Source organism: Aythya fuligula, chromosome 17, assembly GCF_009819795.1.
Source record: "Aythya fuligula isolate bAytFul2 chromosome 17, bAytFul2.pri, whole genome shotgun sequence".
Lineage (NCBI taxonomy): Eukaryota > Metazoa > Chordata > Aves > Anseriformes > Anatidae > Aythya > Aythya fuligula.
In genome coordinates this window covers 9717447-9736575 of record NC_045575.1, presented here as the reverse complement: position 1 = coordinate 9736575, position 19129 = coordinate 9717447, and the positions used below count along the sequence as shown (strand labels likewise).

Sequence of the window (19129 nt, the reverse complement as noted above, 5' to 3'; positions counted from 1 at the left end):
TCGAGGGGGGGAGAGAGAGAGAGAAAGAGGAGGCGGCGCCGGGAGAAGGGACTATTTACTCGAGGAGCCCCTGGCAGGCTGGTGAGGGGCGGAGTGATCCCGGGCCGCGGTGAGCGGCCCCGAGCTGAGGCAGAAAAGGGAGGCGAGCCCGCCGGGCCGCCGGCCCCGCCAGGGCACTGCGCCTGCGCCGCCTCCCCCTCCCCTCTCCTCCCTCTCCCTTCTCCCCTCCCCGCCGCCCTGTGAGGGGTGCCGCGGCGCCCGCCCGCCCTGCCGCCACCACCGGCCCCTCACCCCCCGCGCCCCTCACCCCCCGCCCCGGCGGGGAGCTCGCCCCCAGCCATGGCCCAGATCCTGCCCATTCGCTTCCAGGAGCATTTCCAGGTGAGCGCGGGGAGGGGGCGGCGGAGGGGGCTCCCCCCCCCCCCAGGCTGGGTCCCGCCCTGCCCCTCAGAAGTGAGGGGAGGGGGGGGGGCGCTGTGAGGGGCCGGGCGGTGCTGAGGGGAGCCCCGGGGGGGGGCTGCGGGGCTCTGCCGCCTCCCCTCAGCGCCCGGCTGCGGCGTGCGGGGCGGCCGCGATTTGTGCAGAGTCACCGGGGGACGGAGCTGGGGGGAGCAGGGCCTCGGGGGGGCTCCTCAGCCCCGGGGGGGGCCGCATCCAGCTCGGGGCCGCGCTGCGCTCCCCAGCGGCCGCCGGGCAGGAGAGTGCCGGGGACCCCCTGGGTGGCTGCGGGGAGGAGGAGGAGGGGGGCGGTGAGGGGGGGGCTGCGAGGAACCGCCCGGGGTAGCAGCCGCACGGCCTCCCTGCTGAGCACAGCGATGGGCAATGGAGAGGGAAAGTGGCTGGAAAGGACGCGGCCGTGCTGGGGGCAGCCGCTGGGAAGCGCAGTGCACGGGGGGGGGGGCGCAGCCGGAGCTGTCCGCGGGTCCCCGTGGCGAGGGAGGGCTGGGGGGGGCCGGCAGCCCCCCAGCCGAACGTGCAGTCGGAGGCAGGAATTAAAGGAATTCGCTAAATGAATGAGAGCACAGGAAGTGGACTTGGCAAGTCATCCCTGCTGTCTCCGCACCGCCCCTGGCTGTCAAACCAGGCATCCATTTCCGAACGGGCACGGGGGGCTCGGTGCCACCGCAGCACGGGGGGATGGCTACGGCCAGGTCCAGCTCCTCTGGGGAAGGGGCTCTGGTTGAATGTGGGAGCTGTCTTGGCCTTTCTGTAATGAGACCAAGCCTGGGAAAACAATGATAGGGCGAGCGAGTTCCAGAAATATCTAATCTGTGCCAGAGGGAGCGCACACCTGTCTCCCCAGAGCTCTTCCAAGTCAAGAGAGTTTCACACAGGGGAGAGCTAGGCTGTATCTTCCCCTTCCCCCAGCAGCATCCATGGAATAGCAGTGATTGTAGTAACACAAGATTAATTCATGAGAGTGACTGTGAAGCAGTCTGAGTGAGAAAGTTGGGATCAAAGCATTTCTGGTGTCAGGCTCTCCTTAGGGAAGAGGCATCTCGTTCTCACAACTTAAAGCTCGCAAATGTAACCCGTCCTGCTGGTTGTGTTTGGCCTGTACAGTAATGATGGGAGAGCTTCATACCTAATAAGTGTGCTGCTTTGCATATTAAATGAATGTTTCTGTGAGGGTTAGTTCTGTGTCTTGCAACACTGCCCATATTAGCGCTGTAATACTTCTGTTTTGGGTGGGGGGCTAGCAACATCCCAAGGGAGCTGTACTGAAGTCACATTCTATTTTTTGCTGCCACCTGCTTTTGCTCCTAAAGAATTTGATCTTACTGGACGGATGAAACCTCTGCTTAAGGGACTTTTCCCCCAGCATGGAAGCTGTGTGAGGACCCCTGCCACCAGCGTTTGGGACCAAATTGTTCTTCAGGATTCACTCTTCCTCATTCCCCCTGCTGCCCCCCCGGAGAGCAGTAGCTCCAAAGCAGTGCTCTGCGGATGGGGAACTGAGATTAGTAGCTGGGAACAGGAATGCAGTCAGCCTCCTTGGTGTTGCTTCTGCATTTGTCTCTACATGGCAGGAGAAATGGGGAGGGAGATCAGAAGGAATGTGGGAACTGGTAGTGTTTTCTCTGGCTGGATATCTGAAGTATGGTTTTATCAGCTCTAACTTCTTATTATGTTGTAAACATCTCAACTTGCTGCTTATCGTTGGCTGGTAGGGAATTTTCCTTATGAAAGGACTAGGCCTTCACTCCTGTTTGTAATGTTTCATTATAATCCATGTTTGCCTTTATCAGCTTAATCTTTCTTTTTTCCAGCTTGTAGCCAAGCCACTTCCTTGGAAGCAGTTAAATTGCTATATTTAAAAGGAGTAGTATGACAGATCTACTGCACTGATCTATGATGTTAAATAAAAAAAAATTTTTATAATTGTGCTGTGTGTCAGTGGTCCTGTATCGAGTCTTTCTAACCTTAAGTCAAACTGTGTACTGTTTGTATCTATTTTAATTAAATATGGCTTTAAGAAGAATAGCTTTTAACTCAATTCCAAATACAGCTTGTTGCTGATGGAACAGTATTTCACTTCTCCTTAAAGTCTCCCCTGTACTTCACTGGATGGAGAAATGAAGGATGCAGAAAGCGTTCTTCAGGGAAGCTAAACATAAGTTGTAGTGCTGAATACGGAATTCTTCTCTCCTACTCTCTAGTGGGAAGTGGATAAACGATGATGTGAACTGAAGCAGTGATCTTGGTCCACGTAAAATTGGAGGAGTGCTAGGAATCAGACTGTTTACATTCCTTGTGAAGCTCACTTTGCTTTATGTTGATCATTCTTCTGACTGAACTGTAGCTTCCAGCTTGTGCAGGAAAAATGACTGTCAGTCACAGTGCACATTAAATCCCAAATTGCTAGAGCTTGTACATTCACCTCTGGTGTGAGCATATGAGCTGTAAGAGGGAGAGCAGCTGCAGTTAAATAAAGATACCCAGGTACTGGTGGGGCAATACGCAAGCTGAGAATGAACTCATCTGTTTTACTCTTTCTTAAGGTCCACTTAGTGCAATCAAACTATATAGTTTTTATTTGTGAACTCTTCACAAATCCATGAAGAACCAGCATTTTGCTCATCCTTCCCACAGAGGTTATCATAATTAACTTAAGTAATACAGCAAGGGATGGGAATAAACAAAGGGCTTGTTTTTACCTCTGATAGTCAACCAGCTGCAGCTTCTGTTGGAGCAGTGAATTATAAATTTACCAGATTGAACTCTTCCAGTGGGATTATAGTTTACTACCTTTTTCTTTCTGTAGTCATAGGTTTGTTCTTAAAAGCTTGCCTTCATCCCCTTGTGAGCTTCTTTCAGTTCTCACTAGCAGAAATCTCTGCTAGCCTGTGCAGAAGACATTGGTTATGACAACTCTGAGGTTTCTAGGTTGGGAGCTTTGTCCCACAGATTTACGGATATATGGACCTGTAGGCAGGCTTCTGCCTTCTGCTGAGTAACTAATAAAGGCTTTTAAACACAAACAACTGAAAAAGAAAAAATTGTGCATGATTTATGCCTTTGATGTGTAAGTTTTATGCATCTTGGTGCAGCACTGAGAAGTTAAAAGTATCTGGGTCTTAAGCATAAAAGGATGTAGGCTTCTGGACAAAACCACTTTTTTTGAATAGCCTGAGATGTCATCTTAAGAATTACTATCTGTTGTGCAATAGGCATGACTGAGCTGAACTGTAATGGATTTCAGAAGTTTGCTTTGGCTAGGCATGTGGGTGTAAAAGCACTCGGGATGTTTTCAAGCTGCAAATGACTTTCTTGGACTTGTATTCAAAAGGTAGGGCTAAATATCATGACTTGGTTTGGCTGTTTAGTGTAGAAGAGACCACATTTGTTCATATTTGGGTTGAAAAGTGCCCTACATGTTGTGGAGAGGCTTACTGAACGGATCTAGTTGTCATCACTGACACACAGGAACAGGGTTTTGTGTTGTGAGTAACCAACATTTAAAGTGGAAGTGTTGAAAACCTAAAACCTGTGATCCCGTGGTCTTGCATATTTCAGTTCTTGTGTGTCCTTAATGTCCCTTGCCTGTCAAGATTGGAACAACTGTAGCAGGAGCCACAGTGGGAGTGGGGAGGGGACGTCCAACAACTGTGTGTGTGATTCTTACTGGGCATGTGATTAAAACTTTATACAGCCACACAAGTGAAATAAAGTGTTCTGAGAAACTATTACTGCGTTCCTGGTTTGTATAATGCTTTAAATGATGCACGTTCTTACTGTTCTAGCAGGCAGTGTTTAATATCTAGATATCTATAGCTTCTGTCCAATCTTAAATTCCCCAAGTCATTTAGAGTCCAGGACTTAACTGATGATACAACCTAAATATTTGGGTGTCAGCTGTATTTCCCATCAGAGAAATGGGCTTTGTTTGAAGACTCTACTGGTGTCTGCGTTGGTCTCTGCTCAGTCTGAATGTCTACACTTCTACAAAAAGAACTGTATTAGAAAGCCCAACATTTAGAACTCATGTAAAAGCATCAGTAAATAGGGATGAGGAAAGATTACTAAATTTCAGATTAATAGTGATTTCATCCTAAGTGTAGGATTTAAATAATACACCTCAGGTTAATTTTTACCATGTCAGAAGTTCTCAGTATCTAAGATGCTTAAAAATACATTTGGTAGGCAGTGATCTAATCCAGCCTGCAGTAATACTAGATATCTGCATAGCAAAAATCCTTATCTGGTTCATTCAGCCTGACAGTGAATATTTTTTTTGTACACGTAGATAACATGCATTAGGGAATAAGAAGGGTAGGGGAGGAGGAATCAGGCTGTTACTTCAGAACAGAGTGCTGTCCCTTCCTCTGGAGTGAGACCTACATGGGTGTGCTTAGTGGAGTTCTCAACTGGATTAGCAAAAGGTAAAGTGGGAGGTAAAATCATCAAGGAAGTGCTCTCCATAATAAATGCCTCTGGAACAACTCTGTAATATCAAGTCCTACTTTTCAGAAGAAAGCAAAACTGGTCTGGGAGTACTGCTTGCGTAAGCAGTATAATAAAAAAATGGAAATTCAGTAGCAAGTAGAGGCCTGCTTACTCCTTCACAAAAACTGCAAAAATCTCTAATGTATGTAAGCTTCAGTACTGACATGTGGTGCCTTTACTTCAGGGTTTAAGACGTAGAGCTAAATGCATGCTACTACTGTAATAAAGTGTTCTTAGCTCTGTACCTGAGGAAAGGGAGACAGTGTTTTAGGATAATGAAGTCCAGACTGGCCCAGCAGGAAGTCCCACCCAGGCTGGAAGCAGTGCTGCCTAATGATCCTTTACTTGGTTAGAAAGGGAATCTGCTCTTAGGTGTAGTCATGAGGAACACGCATCTTGCACTGCTTCTGTGGAGTGCGTGTCCTCTGAGGAGGATGCTTCATCCTGCCCTGATGGAAGGAGGAGTCTTCAGTGTTTCCACACTGCTAATGCAGGAAGCTGCTTTTCACTGAAGCCTGCAGTATTTGCGTGGCCATCCTTTAGGAAGTACTGCCATTTTGCCTTTAAAAGGTGTGACAGACTTCCGTAATAATGCCAGCAGCAGCAGTCGTGCAGTAGTACTGGCACTTTCTGAGACCTTTGCTAGATGTTATGCCAGTTAAATCTGGAAGTTACAATACCGGAATTTGATGCAAAATCTTATTTCTCTTAGTGAAGGTACATAAAGGATTATGATTCGCCAACATAGATCAGGTTTTGAAGTGAATAAATTTGGGCTTAAAGCTGAAGATGAAGTAGGCTCACGTCTCCAGGTTCTCACAGGCTGAGGTTCAAGCAGCTTTCTTGGAGAGGATGTCGAGCCGAAGCACAGTAACTGAGAGGGGACATCGGAGAGCCTGCACTTCTACTCCAGTACTCTGAGCTTGGATTAATTAAATCGAGTTAGAAACTTGCCTATGCTGCAGTTAAATCTCTTACAACACTTCACTCTATCAGTGTTTTATAATGGACTATACTTCGGTAGATGGGCTTGGATCATGTCCAGCATTAAAGTGTTCAAGTGTCTGCTTATGTGAACGTGTAATTTGTCAGTAAGTGGACATTGTCCAGGCTCGGGCATGTGAGCAAGAGCCCTGTAGCAAAGGGACGATCATTTATTCCTCTTGATCAAGCTCAGATGATGCAGCTACAACTCCTGTGTTTACTGGGTACCAAAACTTTCTGCATTCCTCATGTGTAAATGTTTTTCCTTCCTGACACAGAAGCCTGTAACAGCTGCATGCCCAATGCACTGTTCTGGCAGACCTCTGGGGATGAGCAAACATCTTTTTATATGTGCATACATTTGGCTTGTGTTGTGCTACTGAAACTTCAGGATGTCGAGATGAGCGGTTACTGAGCTGAAGAGCTCCTCAGCAGAAAACCGAACAGAAAACAGCTCCTGAGGCATCCTGGGCACAGCTCTGACACCGCCTCACTGCTCGCTATCTCACTTAGGTACCCAGTTCATGGTTTGGTGAGTGGCTCTGCAGGAGCTGTAACAAGCCATGATCAGCCAGATCAAAACACACTAAGCAGTCTGTGAGCTGCATGCCCCTCGCTGCCCAAGCGGTTTACTCTATTGTGCGAGGTACTGAGGGTGTGCATGGAAGGAGCCTAACGACTGGGTGATGCTGATGGGATTTCTATCCTCTCTGCCTGAGGGTAGTCCTTTCTCACTTGCAGTGCACTGAAAAGCAGAGTAGGTTAATCCCTTAAGAAGCTTCAGTGAAGCTGAAGCCTCTGTTCATTTGCTTGGAAATCATTGCTGTGGGGCATGAAGCAGGTGCTTGGGCTTGTCACACTTACTGTGGCACAAAATGCAGCTTACATCCATGCCCAGCTGGGGTGTGCTGCACAGGTAAATCTGATTTACTCCAGACCAACTGAAGCAGATCCTCCTTCACTGGCACCTCTTCTTGTTAATCTGAAATTGGAAGTGGCTGGAAACAAAGTTAACATAGAGGGATGAAAGTAAGAAATATTCCTCTTCTAGGGCATTGACACAGAATGATTTAAAGTTGCATTAACATAGCTACTTTGTATGGTCATGTGTCTGAGCCTAAGTTAGCCTGAGCTGGACTCAGAGGCAAGGTCTGCACTGAAATCCCTGTCTTTGCTGTTAAGCCAAGTGCTGTGGCATGCTGGGCAAGGGAAGATGAAATAATTGATTATTTTAACATATTTTTCTTAGCTTGCACTAGTAAGGACTAAATTCAGAGAAGTCCATTTATAAAAATAGGCCATTGAAAACTGCACTGAGCTATTTGTGTGAATGATTGCACAGCGTTTCCACTAAAGCTTTGAAATAACCTGGAAGCTTTAATGCCAGTGTTCCTAGGAGGCTATGGCAGAAGTGAGAGGCTGGACAGCAGGAAGTAGCTGCAATTCAAAAAAAGCAGATTAAATTTGGTACCGCTGTAACTTAAGAGTTTCTGTCATCTTGGGACAACTTCATAGGGGCTATATCTAGAGGTTTATCTGAAAGAAATCTGAGGTTGTCTGGGGGAGGAAGCAAATACCACCACGATACCCATCGTTTGGCAGCAGAATTCAGATTTTTCCTTGGTACAGTATTTTGGTTGGTGTGACAGAAGGTAGATTTTACCAAACCATGATAGCTATTAGCTAATAAGAAAAGACTGTCTAAACACAAGGTATGACTGTAATCCAGTGCATTCGAGGTTAATGTGTGCTGCCAGGGAAGTAGTTGGTGCCAGAGTGATCTCAGAGGGAAGAGGTATCTGAGATATTCCCAGACTGAATGAGAACTCCTGGACCTGCCAGTCATGTAGCTTGTTTCCAGGTGAAAATGGGATGGAATTTTATCTTAGCTGGCTTATCCTGTTTTTTAGTTCCAGCAGTACTGTAAAGCTGGAACATGGCGTTCCAGCTTTGCCAAGGTAGACGTGATGAGGTCTCTGCGATTAAGACAGGCCCTGGAGTGATGTGTGTTCTTCATCTGTCTGTTGCTCCCTCAGCTTTCTTTTTCCTAATGAGATGATAGGGAGTTGAAGCTTGGGAGGATGTAAAGATAAAGGAGTTAAGGCTGCTTCATTAATTGCGCTATAAATACTATAGATGTTTCAGTTGAATATTTCTGACATCTTAAGGCCCTTCCTTGGAAAGGAACTCGTACTTAACATTGCAACCTTGGTATGTTTGTTAGAATATCTGTTTTAGTGGAGAAGCTGGCATAAAACCTGTAAAGATAAGTGATACTTAACAATTCCTGAACTTATTCTTGTCAATGCAATAGTCCACATTAGACTATAGTGGTCAGAACACTGATGCTTCCTTAAATGCTATGGGAATACTACAATACGTAGAGGCTTAAGTTAGACACGTCCTCAAGAGAAGAATAGTAAAGCACACTGTTTCCTCTTTTTAGCTCCAAAATTTGGGCATTAACCCAGCAAACATTGGATTCAGCACCCTAACAATGGAATCTGACAAATTCATCTGCATCAGGGAGAAAGTGGGAGAGCAGGCGCAAGTAGTGATAATTGACATGAGCGACCCAACAACACCCATTAGACGTCCAATTTCTGCTGAAAGTGCCATCATGAATCCAGCCTCTAAAGTAATTGCGCTGAAAGGTGAGTAACCCTTCATTCTTGTAACATGAAACCTACTGTTTAGCTGTGTTACTGCTTATGTATGCTCTTAAGCGTAAGGGCTGTGTAAGCTTTCTAAGAAGAATGTCTATTAGAATAACAAGTCTTGCCTGAACTTGCATGCCGTATTTTGGTAGTGGATTTTTCAGTAATCTTTGGATGATTTGCCTCCAAGTAGGTGTGAGATGCTTGGGCTTGGCACTACAGCCTACAATTTTCACTGAGGACCAGGTGAACGTATGGTATATTTTCCCTTAAAGCAGATGTTCTAAGCATAATGGACACTTATAGACATGAATGGGAGGAGAGTAAAGCCACTCTTTCTCTCTGCTGACCCTTTATTGTAGCTCTGTAGAGCTTACTAGATGCCAACAAATTGTTATAAGGCTGGCCAGTAACTATGTGAGTCTGAACATACAAAAGCATGAAGGTACAATCATGTTAAGTTTGATAACTGAGAACCTGCAGATAGAAGACATCTGTTTATCAGTACGTGTAGCATTGATCTTGGCTTTAAATAACACTGAGCTGAAAGAAATCATTTTTAGTATATCTCTTTTCTTAAATGGGTAACTTCTAGTATTTACGCTCAATAACTGTTTGTTTCTGACTATGTACTTTTCTTTCTGCATCTTATCTAAACAGATGGTGAGTGAACTTTGTCATGACATTTCATGTTCAGTAGTACAGAATGGTCTAATCTCATAAAAAGTACTGAACTTTGAGGTAGCCATTTGACAGTTCACTTCATAGCCATGTAGAGGGGATCTTAATCCTCAACTGGTATTACAATGAAAGCGTTCTCCATTGGCTTGTTGCTAACCATTTGGCTGCTTTGACTATTGACTGTACCCAGTGGAGAAGTGTGTTCTTAGTTCGTGTGTGTGTATATATATGATGGAAGTACAGTTGATAGACAAAACCAAGTTGCAATACTTTTATGAGAGACCTCTGCTAGCATGTCCTGTGTGCTATTCATTTCTGCCTAAGTGTGGTATTCGGTGTGAAAATGTGTGACAACGTTGCTTAGGGGTCCAAGAAATAACTGTCCTCAGAACTGGTACAAAGCATATAACTTGATGTCTACAATATCTGAGTTACGCTGACATGAGGTGAAAACTAATGTGTTAACGTTTGACTTCAGCTGTAACTGTGGTGCACCTGGGGTGCTAATACCTCCTTACCTGGGGTGTGCTTAAAGGTAACGATGAAAAGATCTATTGCAGATCTGTTAGCATTCACTGTCCTTAATCTTGGACCCCTTTTTAACAAACCTTATTGGCAAGGAAAGTGCCTTTCCCTATACTAGGAGAACTTCATCTAACTCTTAAAAGGAAACAGTAGCATCTGTTTTTAAAATTTACCTAACACTTACTAAACAGATTATCATCAGTTATCATACTATCATATATTTTTATTCTTGCCAGTGTTAGACTTGCTCTAAAGGAGTATTGTTCTGTCCATGCAGAGTGAATAAGCTTGTCCTCTGAACAGACAAGGCTAAGTGTATGATTTCACAATGACATGCAAAGTTGTGTAGCCAGGTATTCCAAACTTAGAGCTTTTCTTGTATCAATAGTGTAATGGCCAAAGGTTTCGGGGGAGAAGAGAATAAACAGAACTACCTAACCCACACACTGTTGCTACCCAAGATAACCAGTGTAACTACAGTAAACTGCACTGAGGATATGGTTTTAAGTCTGTCTGTTGCACCAGACTTTCCCTGCTGATTGACTGAGGTATTAGTAGTTAAAACTGTTGCGTATTGTGACTGAGTGTGCCGTGATTGGGAGTTGCTCATAATCTGTGGATTATTGAGCAATAAATATACAATCCCACTCCCAAAGAAGAAATGAAATGGTTCTTGAGTTAAAGTCGAAGAGTGCACAATTTCATTTCTGGATTGCATGTGGCATTCTCCTGGTGTACCGAGCTTTATGCATTGTCCTTGTGTCCGTGATTCTCTTGCTTTGCTCTGTACCAAGAGTACTACTCCCCAGTTGGTGTCAGCAGAGAATGCAGCACTCAAGGGATGCTTCCATTCCTTGTGGAATGGAGAAACTTCATGCTCCAGTGAACTGAAATGTAAACTCTTGTGCTGGTTTTATAAAAACAAATCAAACCCCCAAAAAAACACAATAAAATGTGCTTGGCTGACTACACTTGCAGAGAATAGTCTTAAATATACTGATGAGTCTTTTATATAGGTTTTCCTGGCCAAGTCTGGCCATACAAGGAGCCATACAAGTCTGGCTTTTTGTCTCAGATCTTGGCCTAAGAAAGCACTCAAGTACATGTAAGATTCAAACTCACTCAACCTTGCTGTTTGTGACTTCATAGTATGTTCCACTCTCTCTTAATCCAGGTAACTGAATTATTGTAGTTTAATTGCAGTTTAGAGCTCTGAACCTTAAACTCATGCAGTCATACTTAAATAATATAGCTTTGGAGCTTGTGGTCCCCACCCACCATCAAGAGCTAGCCAGTTGATGAAGCTTCTTAAGCCATTTCCAGCTGTGACACAGCAGTTCAGTTTATTCTAGACAATAGACAAGCATGAGCTTTTAGCTCATTTTGTTAATTTTTCGGTTCTTTCTATCTTCTTAAAACTAGGGGCATCTTGCTTTGTTTTTAGGAAGATTAAGAGCAGTTTCTGTGTGTGCACACTGGTGTTCCTGTTTAGGTGGTGAACTAGAGTCCTTCCAGAACTACTTGTCTGCCTTCTGGATACCAGGCACTATTCCCACATCAGTCCTTTGATAACACCAGTCTACTGCTGGACAAAATGTCCAACAGAGTAAATACATTATTTCCAACTATCAGTTTACAGCTGATGTTAGGCCTGGGTTTGTTGCATTTGTGTAAAACAGTAACTGCAACTGCAGAGGTGGCAAGATGATCAGAAACAGGCTGCTTTCAGTCTCAGGAAAACTAGCAAGCTGTCCAAGGAACTAGCTGATCAGGATAACAGATCTTTATGCTGTTAGTACAGGGAACATAAATGCTGCATGTGGGAATTCTGAAGTGTCTTGCTTTGTCTCTTGGCACTGTTACACAGTAAATTGATCGTATTAGTTTGTTATACTAAAGCCTTACAGAGCAGCCTGAGTTGCATGTTAACTTGGGTTTATTGTCTCTTGGAAATGATTCCACAGTGGCCAGCAGCCTTCATCTATCAAGACTTCCCAGTAGAAGCAACATCTACCAGTGTGACAATCAGAAGTGTTACTAGCAGGGAAAACACTTCAGAAATGTGGATAGAAATAAAGGCATTACAAGCCAATACTCTAGCAGTCTGAGTGGGTGTCTTGTGAACAGAAAACAATATTCCTAGAGCTGAATAGTCTTAGTTGCAGTCAAGCAAAATATTACTGACTTCCTGAAGGGGATGGAATCCCTTATTCTTTGACTAGTCAGCTCATTGGTTCAATTACGTTATTTTTAATAGTCTACCCCTACTTGCTTCTGGTGGTTCAAACAGATGCTAAAGTCAAGCTTAAACTTGCAATATAGTCACCTAAATCATGAAGCAGCACTCTTAACTGGAATTAAAGCTCCAAGCCTTTCTGTAAACTTTCTGACCTTTTTCCTGACCTCTTCAATGGGCAGTTGTTGTACTACTGTTTTACATAGCCCATCCATTTCCCAGTTAAGTGCAGAGCCTGTTTTGCTCCAACAGAAGGACAGAGTGGAAGCCATGGTTCTTGGCTAGCTATTTCAAGAGCTGTTGCAAGTTTCTTGCTGTTGGATTCAGTTCAGGTGATCTACAGCAGCTACTGAATTGGCACAAACTGGAGCCATTCTTTCTATTAATTACACTGAATGACATCAGCTAGACAGCTATAAGTTGATACACTAGTGCTGCTACATAAACTAGTTTACTCAAGCTCTGTCTTATATTGTTTTGTTGTTGTTGGTTTTTTTAACTACACTTTATAGTAAGTGAAAATATCTATGCCTGTCAGTCATTGGTTGGAATGCCGTGTAAGTGTCCATAACAAGTTTTTTTGCATCAGGGCTGGAGGAGGTTGTGGGTTGGGAGGAGATTTCGTTTGGTACGAGTCAAGTATCAAAGGACACTCTGGTGTGACAGGACACTGACCCTGTCTGTAACATCACTGGAATAGTGGGCTGAAGGATGCTTGTAGGTAGGCAGACTACAGGATGGCTGTCGTAGTAATTGATCTATGATGTTTCTTGGGTTTTGTCATACTAGCTGGGAAAACACTACAGATCTTTAACATTGAGATGAAAAGTAAAATGAAAGCCCACACCATGGCGGAGGAGGTGATCTTCTGGAAATGGATATCTGTGAATACAGTTGCCTTGGTAACAGAGACAGCAGTCTACCACTGGAGCATGGAGGGAGAATCTCAACCCCAAAAGATGTTTGACAGGCATGCTAGTCTTGCAGGCTGCCAAATCATCAATTACAGAACAGATGAACACCAAAAATGGCTGTTGCTGATAGGAATTTCAGCACAGGTAAGTTACTTGTAAATATTGCACTATGAAAATGATCAGGAGAGCCTTGGCCTTACTTAATAGCTGCCGTGGTTTCTTAAGTTTGGTTTCTTCAAAAATGCCTTTTGTGGAGGAATAACCTGACCTTTAATGTGATTAAAGCATTGGAAGAGGGGATGAGAGAGACACTTGTCTCTTTTTAGTTAACTGTCCTAGTGGTATTGCATTTGAAATCCTACCTCTAAAAGCTGACCTTTTTTCTCCCCCAGCAAAATCGTGTGGTTGGTGCAATGCAGCTGTACTCAGTTGATAGAAAAGTCTCCCAACCTATTGAGGGCCATGCAGCAGCTTTTGCAGAATTCAAAATAGAGGGAAATGCCAAACCTTCCACCCTCTTTTGTTTTGCTGTGAGGAGTCCTGCAGGGGGCAAGGTAAAGTTTGCAACAATTTGCTTGTTTTGGTATAGCAGAACTCAGTACCAGTAGAACTTAAGTGATCTTGCAGTTCACTGTATGCTGTCTGAAGAACAGCTTATGGAGCTTGTATACAGCGTATTTGGTCAGTATGAAAATGCTTTATTTTAATGGGATAGAAACTGCTGAAAGTGTGAGTTGCTTTCATGAAACTTAAGCATAAGAACAAGCGTAGATGCAGTAAGAACTGAGCCCAAGGTATTAGAGCATCAATTTATGCCCAAGTTATGCTTTGTGTATGAAGGGAAGTCATCAAGCAGCCACTTACGTCTAGAATCCAGTACAGAAGAGATTTGATAAGCCTTAGTGCTGTAGGTAGGTTGTTTGCATCTAGCTGGTAGTGGGTCTGAGCAGCAGCTGAATGTATTACAATTTCTGAGTGGTCTTTAAAGAGCATTACAAATTCTTATGCTTTCTAGTCTTTTAATGCACAAATTGTTAATAAATTAACAAGAAGTCTCACTCAAAACTTCTTGAAATAGAAATACACAGTCTGCTTTCATAGAAAACATGTCCTTTAGCTTTTTTCTGATTTTTTTTTTGTTTTGTTTTGTATTATCAAGTTCTAGGGAACTTGTCCTTCGGATAAGTGTCTGGAACACAGCTGCCCAGATTATATTGCTTCAGGATTGGGCAGATATTTAGCAGCCAGCTGTGGCAGACGACTTCAGTAGCTTATCTGAATAGAGGAACTTCTTTAATGTGGTTGGTCTTGCAGGCAGTCTTGTGACATGTACTCTTTTACTTCCTAGCTTCACATAATTGAAGTGGGTCAGCCAGCTACTGGGAATCAGCCATTTGTTAAGAAAGCTGTTGATGTGTTTTTCCCACCTGAGGCACAGACAGACTTTCCTGTGGCAATGCAGGTAATTGTTTGACCAAAACAAAAACCAACTTTATAGCCTGGCATGTAGCTGGTGTCTGTCATAAATAATGTTTTCTATTGTGGCTTCACTGTTATTCCTCCTAACTTTGGAAGGACCGTTAATGGATTTATGGGGAGCAAACTGCACATTAAAACAGAAACTCACACACAAATACATAGGCTGTTCCAGTATTTGTCTGGACATGTCAACTTAAGGTTGTATTAAAAACAAAATACACACACACAAAACCAATAGTGTCCTCTGGTAGAATGTCTCTAATATCAGTCAACCTTCTTGCTGAACAGCTAACAAGTGTGACTAGCTTCTGTCTTATTGACAGCAGTCCAAAAGTAACAAGACACCAAGTATTGGACAGTCAGTCAAATAAGCAGTACTGTTACTCATGGGTTCTTGTCTATACTGATAATTCTTGTTAATAGCAGATAATTCTGCATTTTCAGGCTATTGAACTGTCTACTAATGATCAGAGTTCTAGATATGAGTGGTACAGCCCCTGATGTAACTGGGCATGAAAGTGGCATTTCATCTACAGTAGATGTCATAAGGCAAATCGATTGGAGTTTCCTATATTAGCCTACCTCCTGTACTAGCAGCAAAGAAAAGGTACCTTAGGACATTACTGGGAGGTTTTTTAGGGAAATAATATGACTAGTTGCTTTGAAAGACAAAACTTCACTTAGGGTGTCTACAGGACTACACGTTGTACTTGAAAAACAAACTATCTCAGAGCGTGCAACTGCTGACCAGTCTAACAGACCGGCTCCATAAATAATCCAAGAGAAGCCATAATAAACTAAAGGAAACAAAGCAAGCTGTCTTCATGGGAGGACTCATGGATCTCGTTAATAAAACTTTTGAAGACTTGGTCCAAAGTGAAAATACTTCTAAATACCATCTTGGTTTAAAAGTCTCTTTGTTTTTGTGACTTGACAGCTAAACTGGAGTCCTCAGCAGCTGAGCTTGGTTTAGGTTCTGCTGGTGCTTTGGGTAGGCCTTTATGGAAAGGAGTGGAATTATCTTGCTAATATTTTTGAACAGAAACTTGTACTGACATATCTGACTAGAATGCTAGTTATGTCCAATCTTTATTCCTTATCCTGGCTCATTAGGATGAGGAGTAGTCCTTTGCTGCAAATGAATCTTAATTTCCCTTCAGCCTCAGTGTTCAGTGGAGCTCTGGCTCCAAATGGCAAGCAAAGCTATTCATTGCTTTGAGTCTGTAATGAAGAAGCCTGAAGCTATATTTGTTCCTAGCATCAGTGCAAAGGCACGTCACTGCAATACTGTCTTGTAACTAGGCTAAAGGCAGCTGTCTTAACTGTTGTAATCTTACTCTTAACTAATGAAAACTCATCTTTTGGCAGATTGGAATTAAGCATGGCGTTATCTACCTGATCACGAAGTATGGTTATATTCACATGTATGACTTGGAGTCTGGAGTTTGCATCTACATGAACCGTATTAGTGCTGACACTATTTTTGTCACAGCTTCTCATGAACCTACCTCAGGCATTATTGGTGTCAACAAAAAAGGACAGGTAACAAATCCATCAATCTGTTTTTGAGTCTTCTAAAGCTCAGATGCGTAACAAACCTAACGAGTGATTTGATGCAACAAACATCATGGAAGGGATCAAGTTACTACTTGATTTCAGTCGTGTCTTAACCTCTCCTAGCACAGGCTGCTTGAGAGGGAGAAACTTGTTTGTGGGTTTTGATTTTATATATATATATATATATATACACACACACACACACACACACACATATATATATATACACACACACACATATATATACATGCATATATATGTATATATACATATAGTTATTTTTTAATAACATACCACTTCACTGATAGTCTGCATAGCCATTTGGTTGCTGTATTTTGTGGTAGTTGTGGAAAGGAACAGTAGTTCTCAATTATGCCTTTTGTCCTTTCCAGGTGCTTTCCGTATGTGTTGAGGAAGACAACATAGTGAACTATGCTACAAATGTTCTCCAGAATCCTGATCTGGGTCTGCGCATGGCTATACGTAGTAATCTAGCTGGCGCAGAGGAATTATTTGCCAGAAAGTTCAACACATTGTTTGCTCAAGGAAGCTATGCGGATGCTGCTAAAGTAGCTGCATCTGCACCAAAGGTAAGTAACTCCAAAGGCAAAGGTTAGAAGCCATAAGGATTGCCTTAGCTTAGTTGACTTGCTTAGGTCACCTGCATTTCAGCACTTGACTTTCAAGAGCTAAAGTGCTGCACTACTAGCCTTAGTTTTCTGCCGTTCACTTGCTTGTTCTGTGTAATACATTCTCCTGTATCCGATCAAGGAGCATCTGCCATACTTTTCCAACCATGGGCTTGACTTGCTGTGGGCACTGACTTCTAGCTAGAACATTATTGGCTTGGGTTTGACGATTCCCCACCCTGAAGGGTTAAGAATAGATGCCTCAGTACATAGCTGAACTTAACATCTGGTTTTTGTCTAACACTATTCAGCCTTCAAAAATTAAACATTTCTCTTCTGTATATTGTGCCTCTGCAGGGAATTCTACGTACCAGTGATACAATCAGGAAGTTCCAGAGTGTACCAGCTCAGCCTGGGCAGGCCTCTCCCCTGCTCCAGTACTTTGGGATATTGCTTGACCAGGGACAGCTGAACAAGTTTGAGTCTCTAGAGCTCTGTCGCCCTGTTCTGCAGCAAGGCCGCAAGCAGCTTCTGGAGAAGTGGCTGAAGGAAGACAAGGTAGGCTTGATCATTACACTAGCTTAATTCTGTTGCCTTGTAGCAGTTGAGTGTGAACAATTCTTTTGTTGGTACTACATCTCTGAGTTCTTGTGCTTGACAAAATACCACTTCTGTATTCAGCTGGAGTGCTCAGAGGAGTTGGGAGACTTGGTGAAGACAGCTGACCCTACCCTTGCGCTCAGTGTCTATCTTCGTGCCAATGTGCCAAACAAAGTGATACAGTGCTTTGCTGAAACTGGTCAATTCCAGAAAATAGTGCTGTATGCTAAAAAGGTAAATCTGCTTGTCACAAACTGTTAGACTCTATTTTATGTTTAATGTGTGCATTCTCAAATTATCTTCCATGAGATAAGTTTAATTTCTCTTACTCAAAACTGATAAGTAGCGAAGATTGAGAAATAGTGGAATTCATGGTGTATGTCTAAGGTTCAACAAAGCAATCCACAAAAGTTAAAATCAGAACTTCCTCAATTATATGAACTATCAAATTGTGGATTAGTTCAAGTTTATTCTAGAAAATAAAGATAAGATTCTTTGTAAATCTATAAGGCAGGTTTTTTTTTTTTTTTGTTTGTTTGTTTGTTTTTGTTTTGTATAGAATTACAAAACAATTTACCTGATGTCCACTTGCAAGTTTAGGACCTTGATTGATAATGCGTTAAGATGCTTGTAAAAAGTTGTTTCTAGAAGTTTTCTTACCCAATAAAAAATATACCCTAGTGTAAGTTCAGCTACTTACTAAGTAGGTGAATACTGAATTTTTGTGTCAACATACGGATAATGCTTTTGTCTGTGAATTTCTGGAACATGGGGGATGGGCATGGCAAGCCTCAGAACAGTTCACAGTGCTTATGCTAAAGATTCTGAAGGCTTAAAAGTGATTTAAAGCCTCCCAGACATGCATGACTCTTTCTGAAATCTCTAGGTTGGCTATACCCCAGACTGGATCTTCTTGCTGAGAAGCGTGATGAGAATCAGCCCTGATCAAGGCCTGCAGTTCTCTCAGATGCTGGTACAGGATGAGGAGCCACTGGCTAACATTAACCAGGTGATGCCTACAACAAGAGTACTGGTCTCTTTCTAGACAGAGGTAATAGCATAGTACCATTCTGGGGACTGGTAAGGCCAGTTCAGGTCTTTAGTTGGCTTGGTCAGAAAAGTGACTTAACTATTCTAGTCAAGTTTGATTACTTTAAAGTCTTTAGAGGCAGGTGTGCTCTCAAGTGTTTGTGGAAGCTCTCTGGATTCTTACAGTAAAGTTGGTAATGCATCTGTCACAGTCTTAGTCAAAACAATGAGCGTTACTGTCAATTTAGAAAGCTCCTACTGTTGGCTCTAATGGAGCAGATGTGAACTCTTCCCATAGCAGAGAAGTTACAGGAAGATGAACAAACAAACCTCAAATGAATGCTGTCTTACAGAGCCTGTTTCTGGTTAAACTGACAAAGAACTAAAGCAACAACTTGCATTATTAAATAACTGAAGCTGCTTAGAAAAAGGAAACTGTCCCAAAAATGGACAAGGGATGGAATTTGCTTACCTTGTGAAAACTGAACAGTGGGTGGCAAAATCTAGCATAACAGGTTAAAGTAATGCACTCCTTGCATTCTAGAGGAAAAAAAAAAGCGTGAAACTTGTCTCTGTTACTATGGTAGTAAACAAAGGAAATGTAGCATGTTAAGCGCTGTGATGAGCTGCCTTCCTAGCCAGGCCGTTAGTATACACAAATAAACATGCACGTTTATGTACAGACCCCTCTTTTCTAACAATCTCAACAGATTGTGGATGTGTTCATGGAGAACAGTCTTATTCAGCAATGCACGTCCTTCCTGTTGGATGCTTTGAAAAATAACCGCCCTGCAGAAGGCCACCTTCAGACTCGGCTGCTGGAAATGAATTTAATTCATGCCCCACAGGTAAGACTCTTAACCTAGTTCCTCCAGAAAGTGAAGGAAAGAC

The 19129-nt window shown here is 43.1% G+C and overlaps 1 protein-coding gene across 2 annotated transcripts in view; it reads left to right on the top strand.

Annotated features, from left to right (window-relative positions):
* The first annotated feature begins 217 nt into the window (after window positions 1–217).
* Window positions 218–19129, top strand: part of CLTCL1 (clathrin heavy chain like 1) — a 37230-nt gene continuing 18318 nt past the window's right edge. The window contains exons 1-11 of one of the 2 annotated variants that reach the window (XM_032199276.1): window positions 218–381; window positions 8378–8585; window positions 12820–13088; window positions 13337–13498; window positions 14293–14406; window positions 15792–15965; window positions 16373–16570; window positions 16967–17167; window positions 17291–17443; window positions 18096–18218; window positions 18949–19086. In XM_032199276.1, coding sequence (XP_032055167.1) covers window positions 340–381; window positions 8378–8585; window positions 12820–13088; window positions 13337–13498; window positions 14293–14406; window positions 15792–15965; window positions 16373–16570; window positions 16967–17167; window positions 17291–17443; window positions 18096–18218; window positions 18949–19086 — 1782 coding nt within the window. In that variant the 5' untranslated portion in view covers window positions 218–339. The remainder of the gene's footprint in view (window positions 382–8377; window positions 8586–12819; window positions 13089–13336; window positions 13499–14292; window positions 14407–15791; window positions 15966–16372; window positions 16571–16966; window positions 17168–17290; window positions 17444–18095; window positions 18219–18948; window positions 19087–19129) is intronic. The other variant, XM_032199277.1, reaches the window with a different exon arrangement.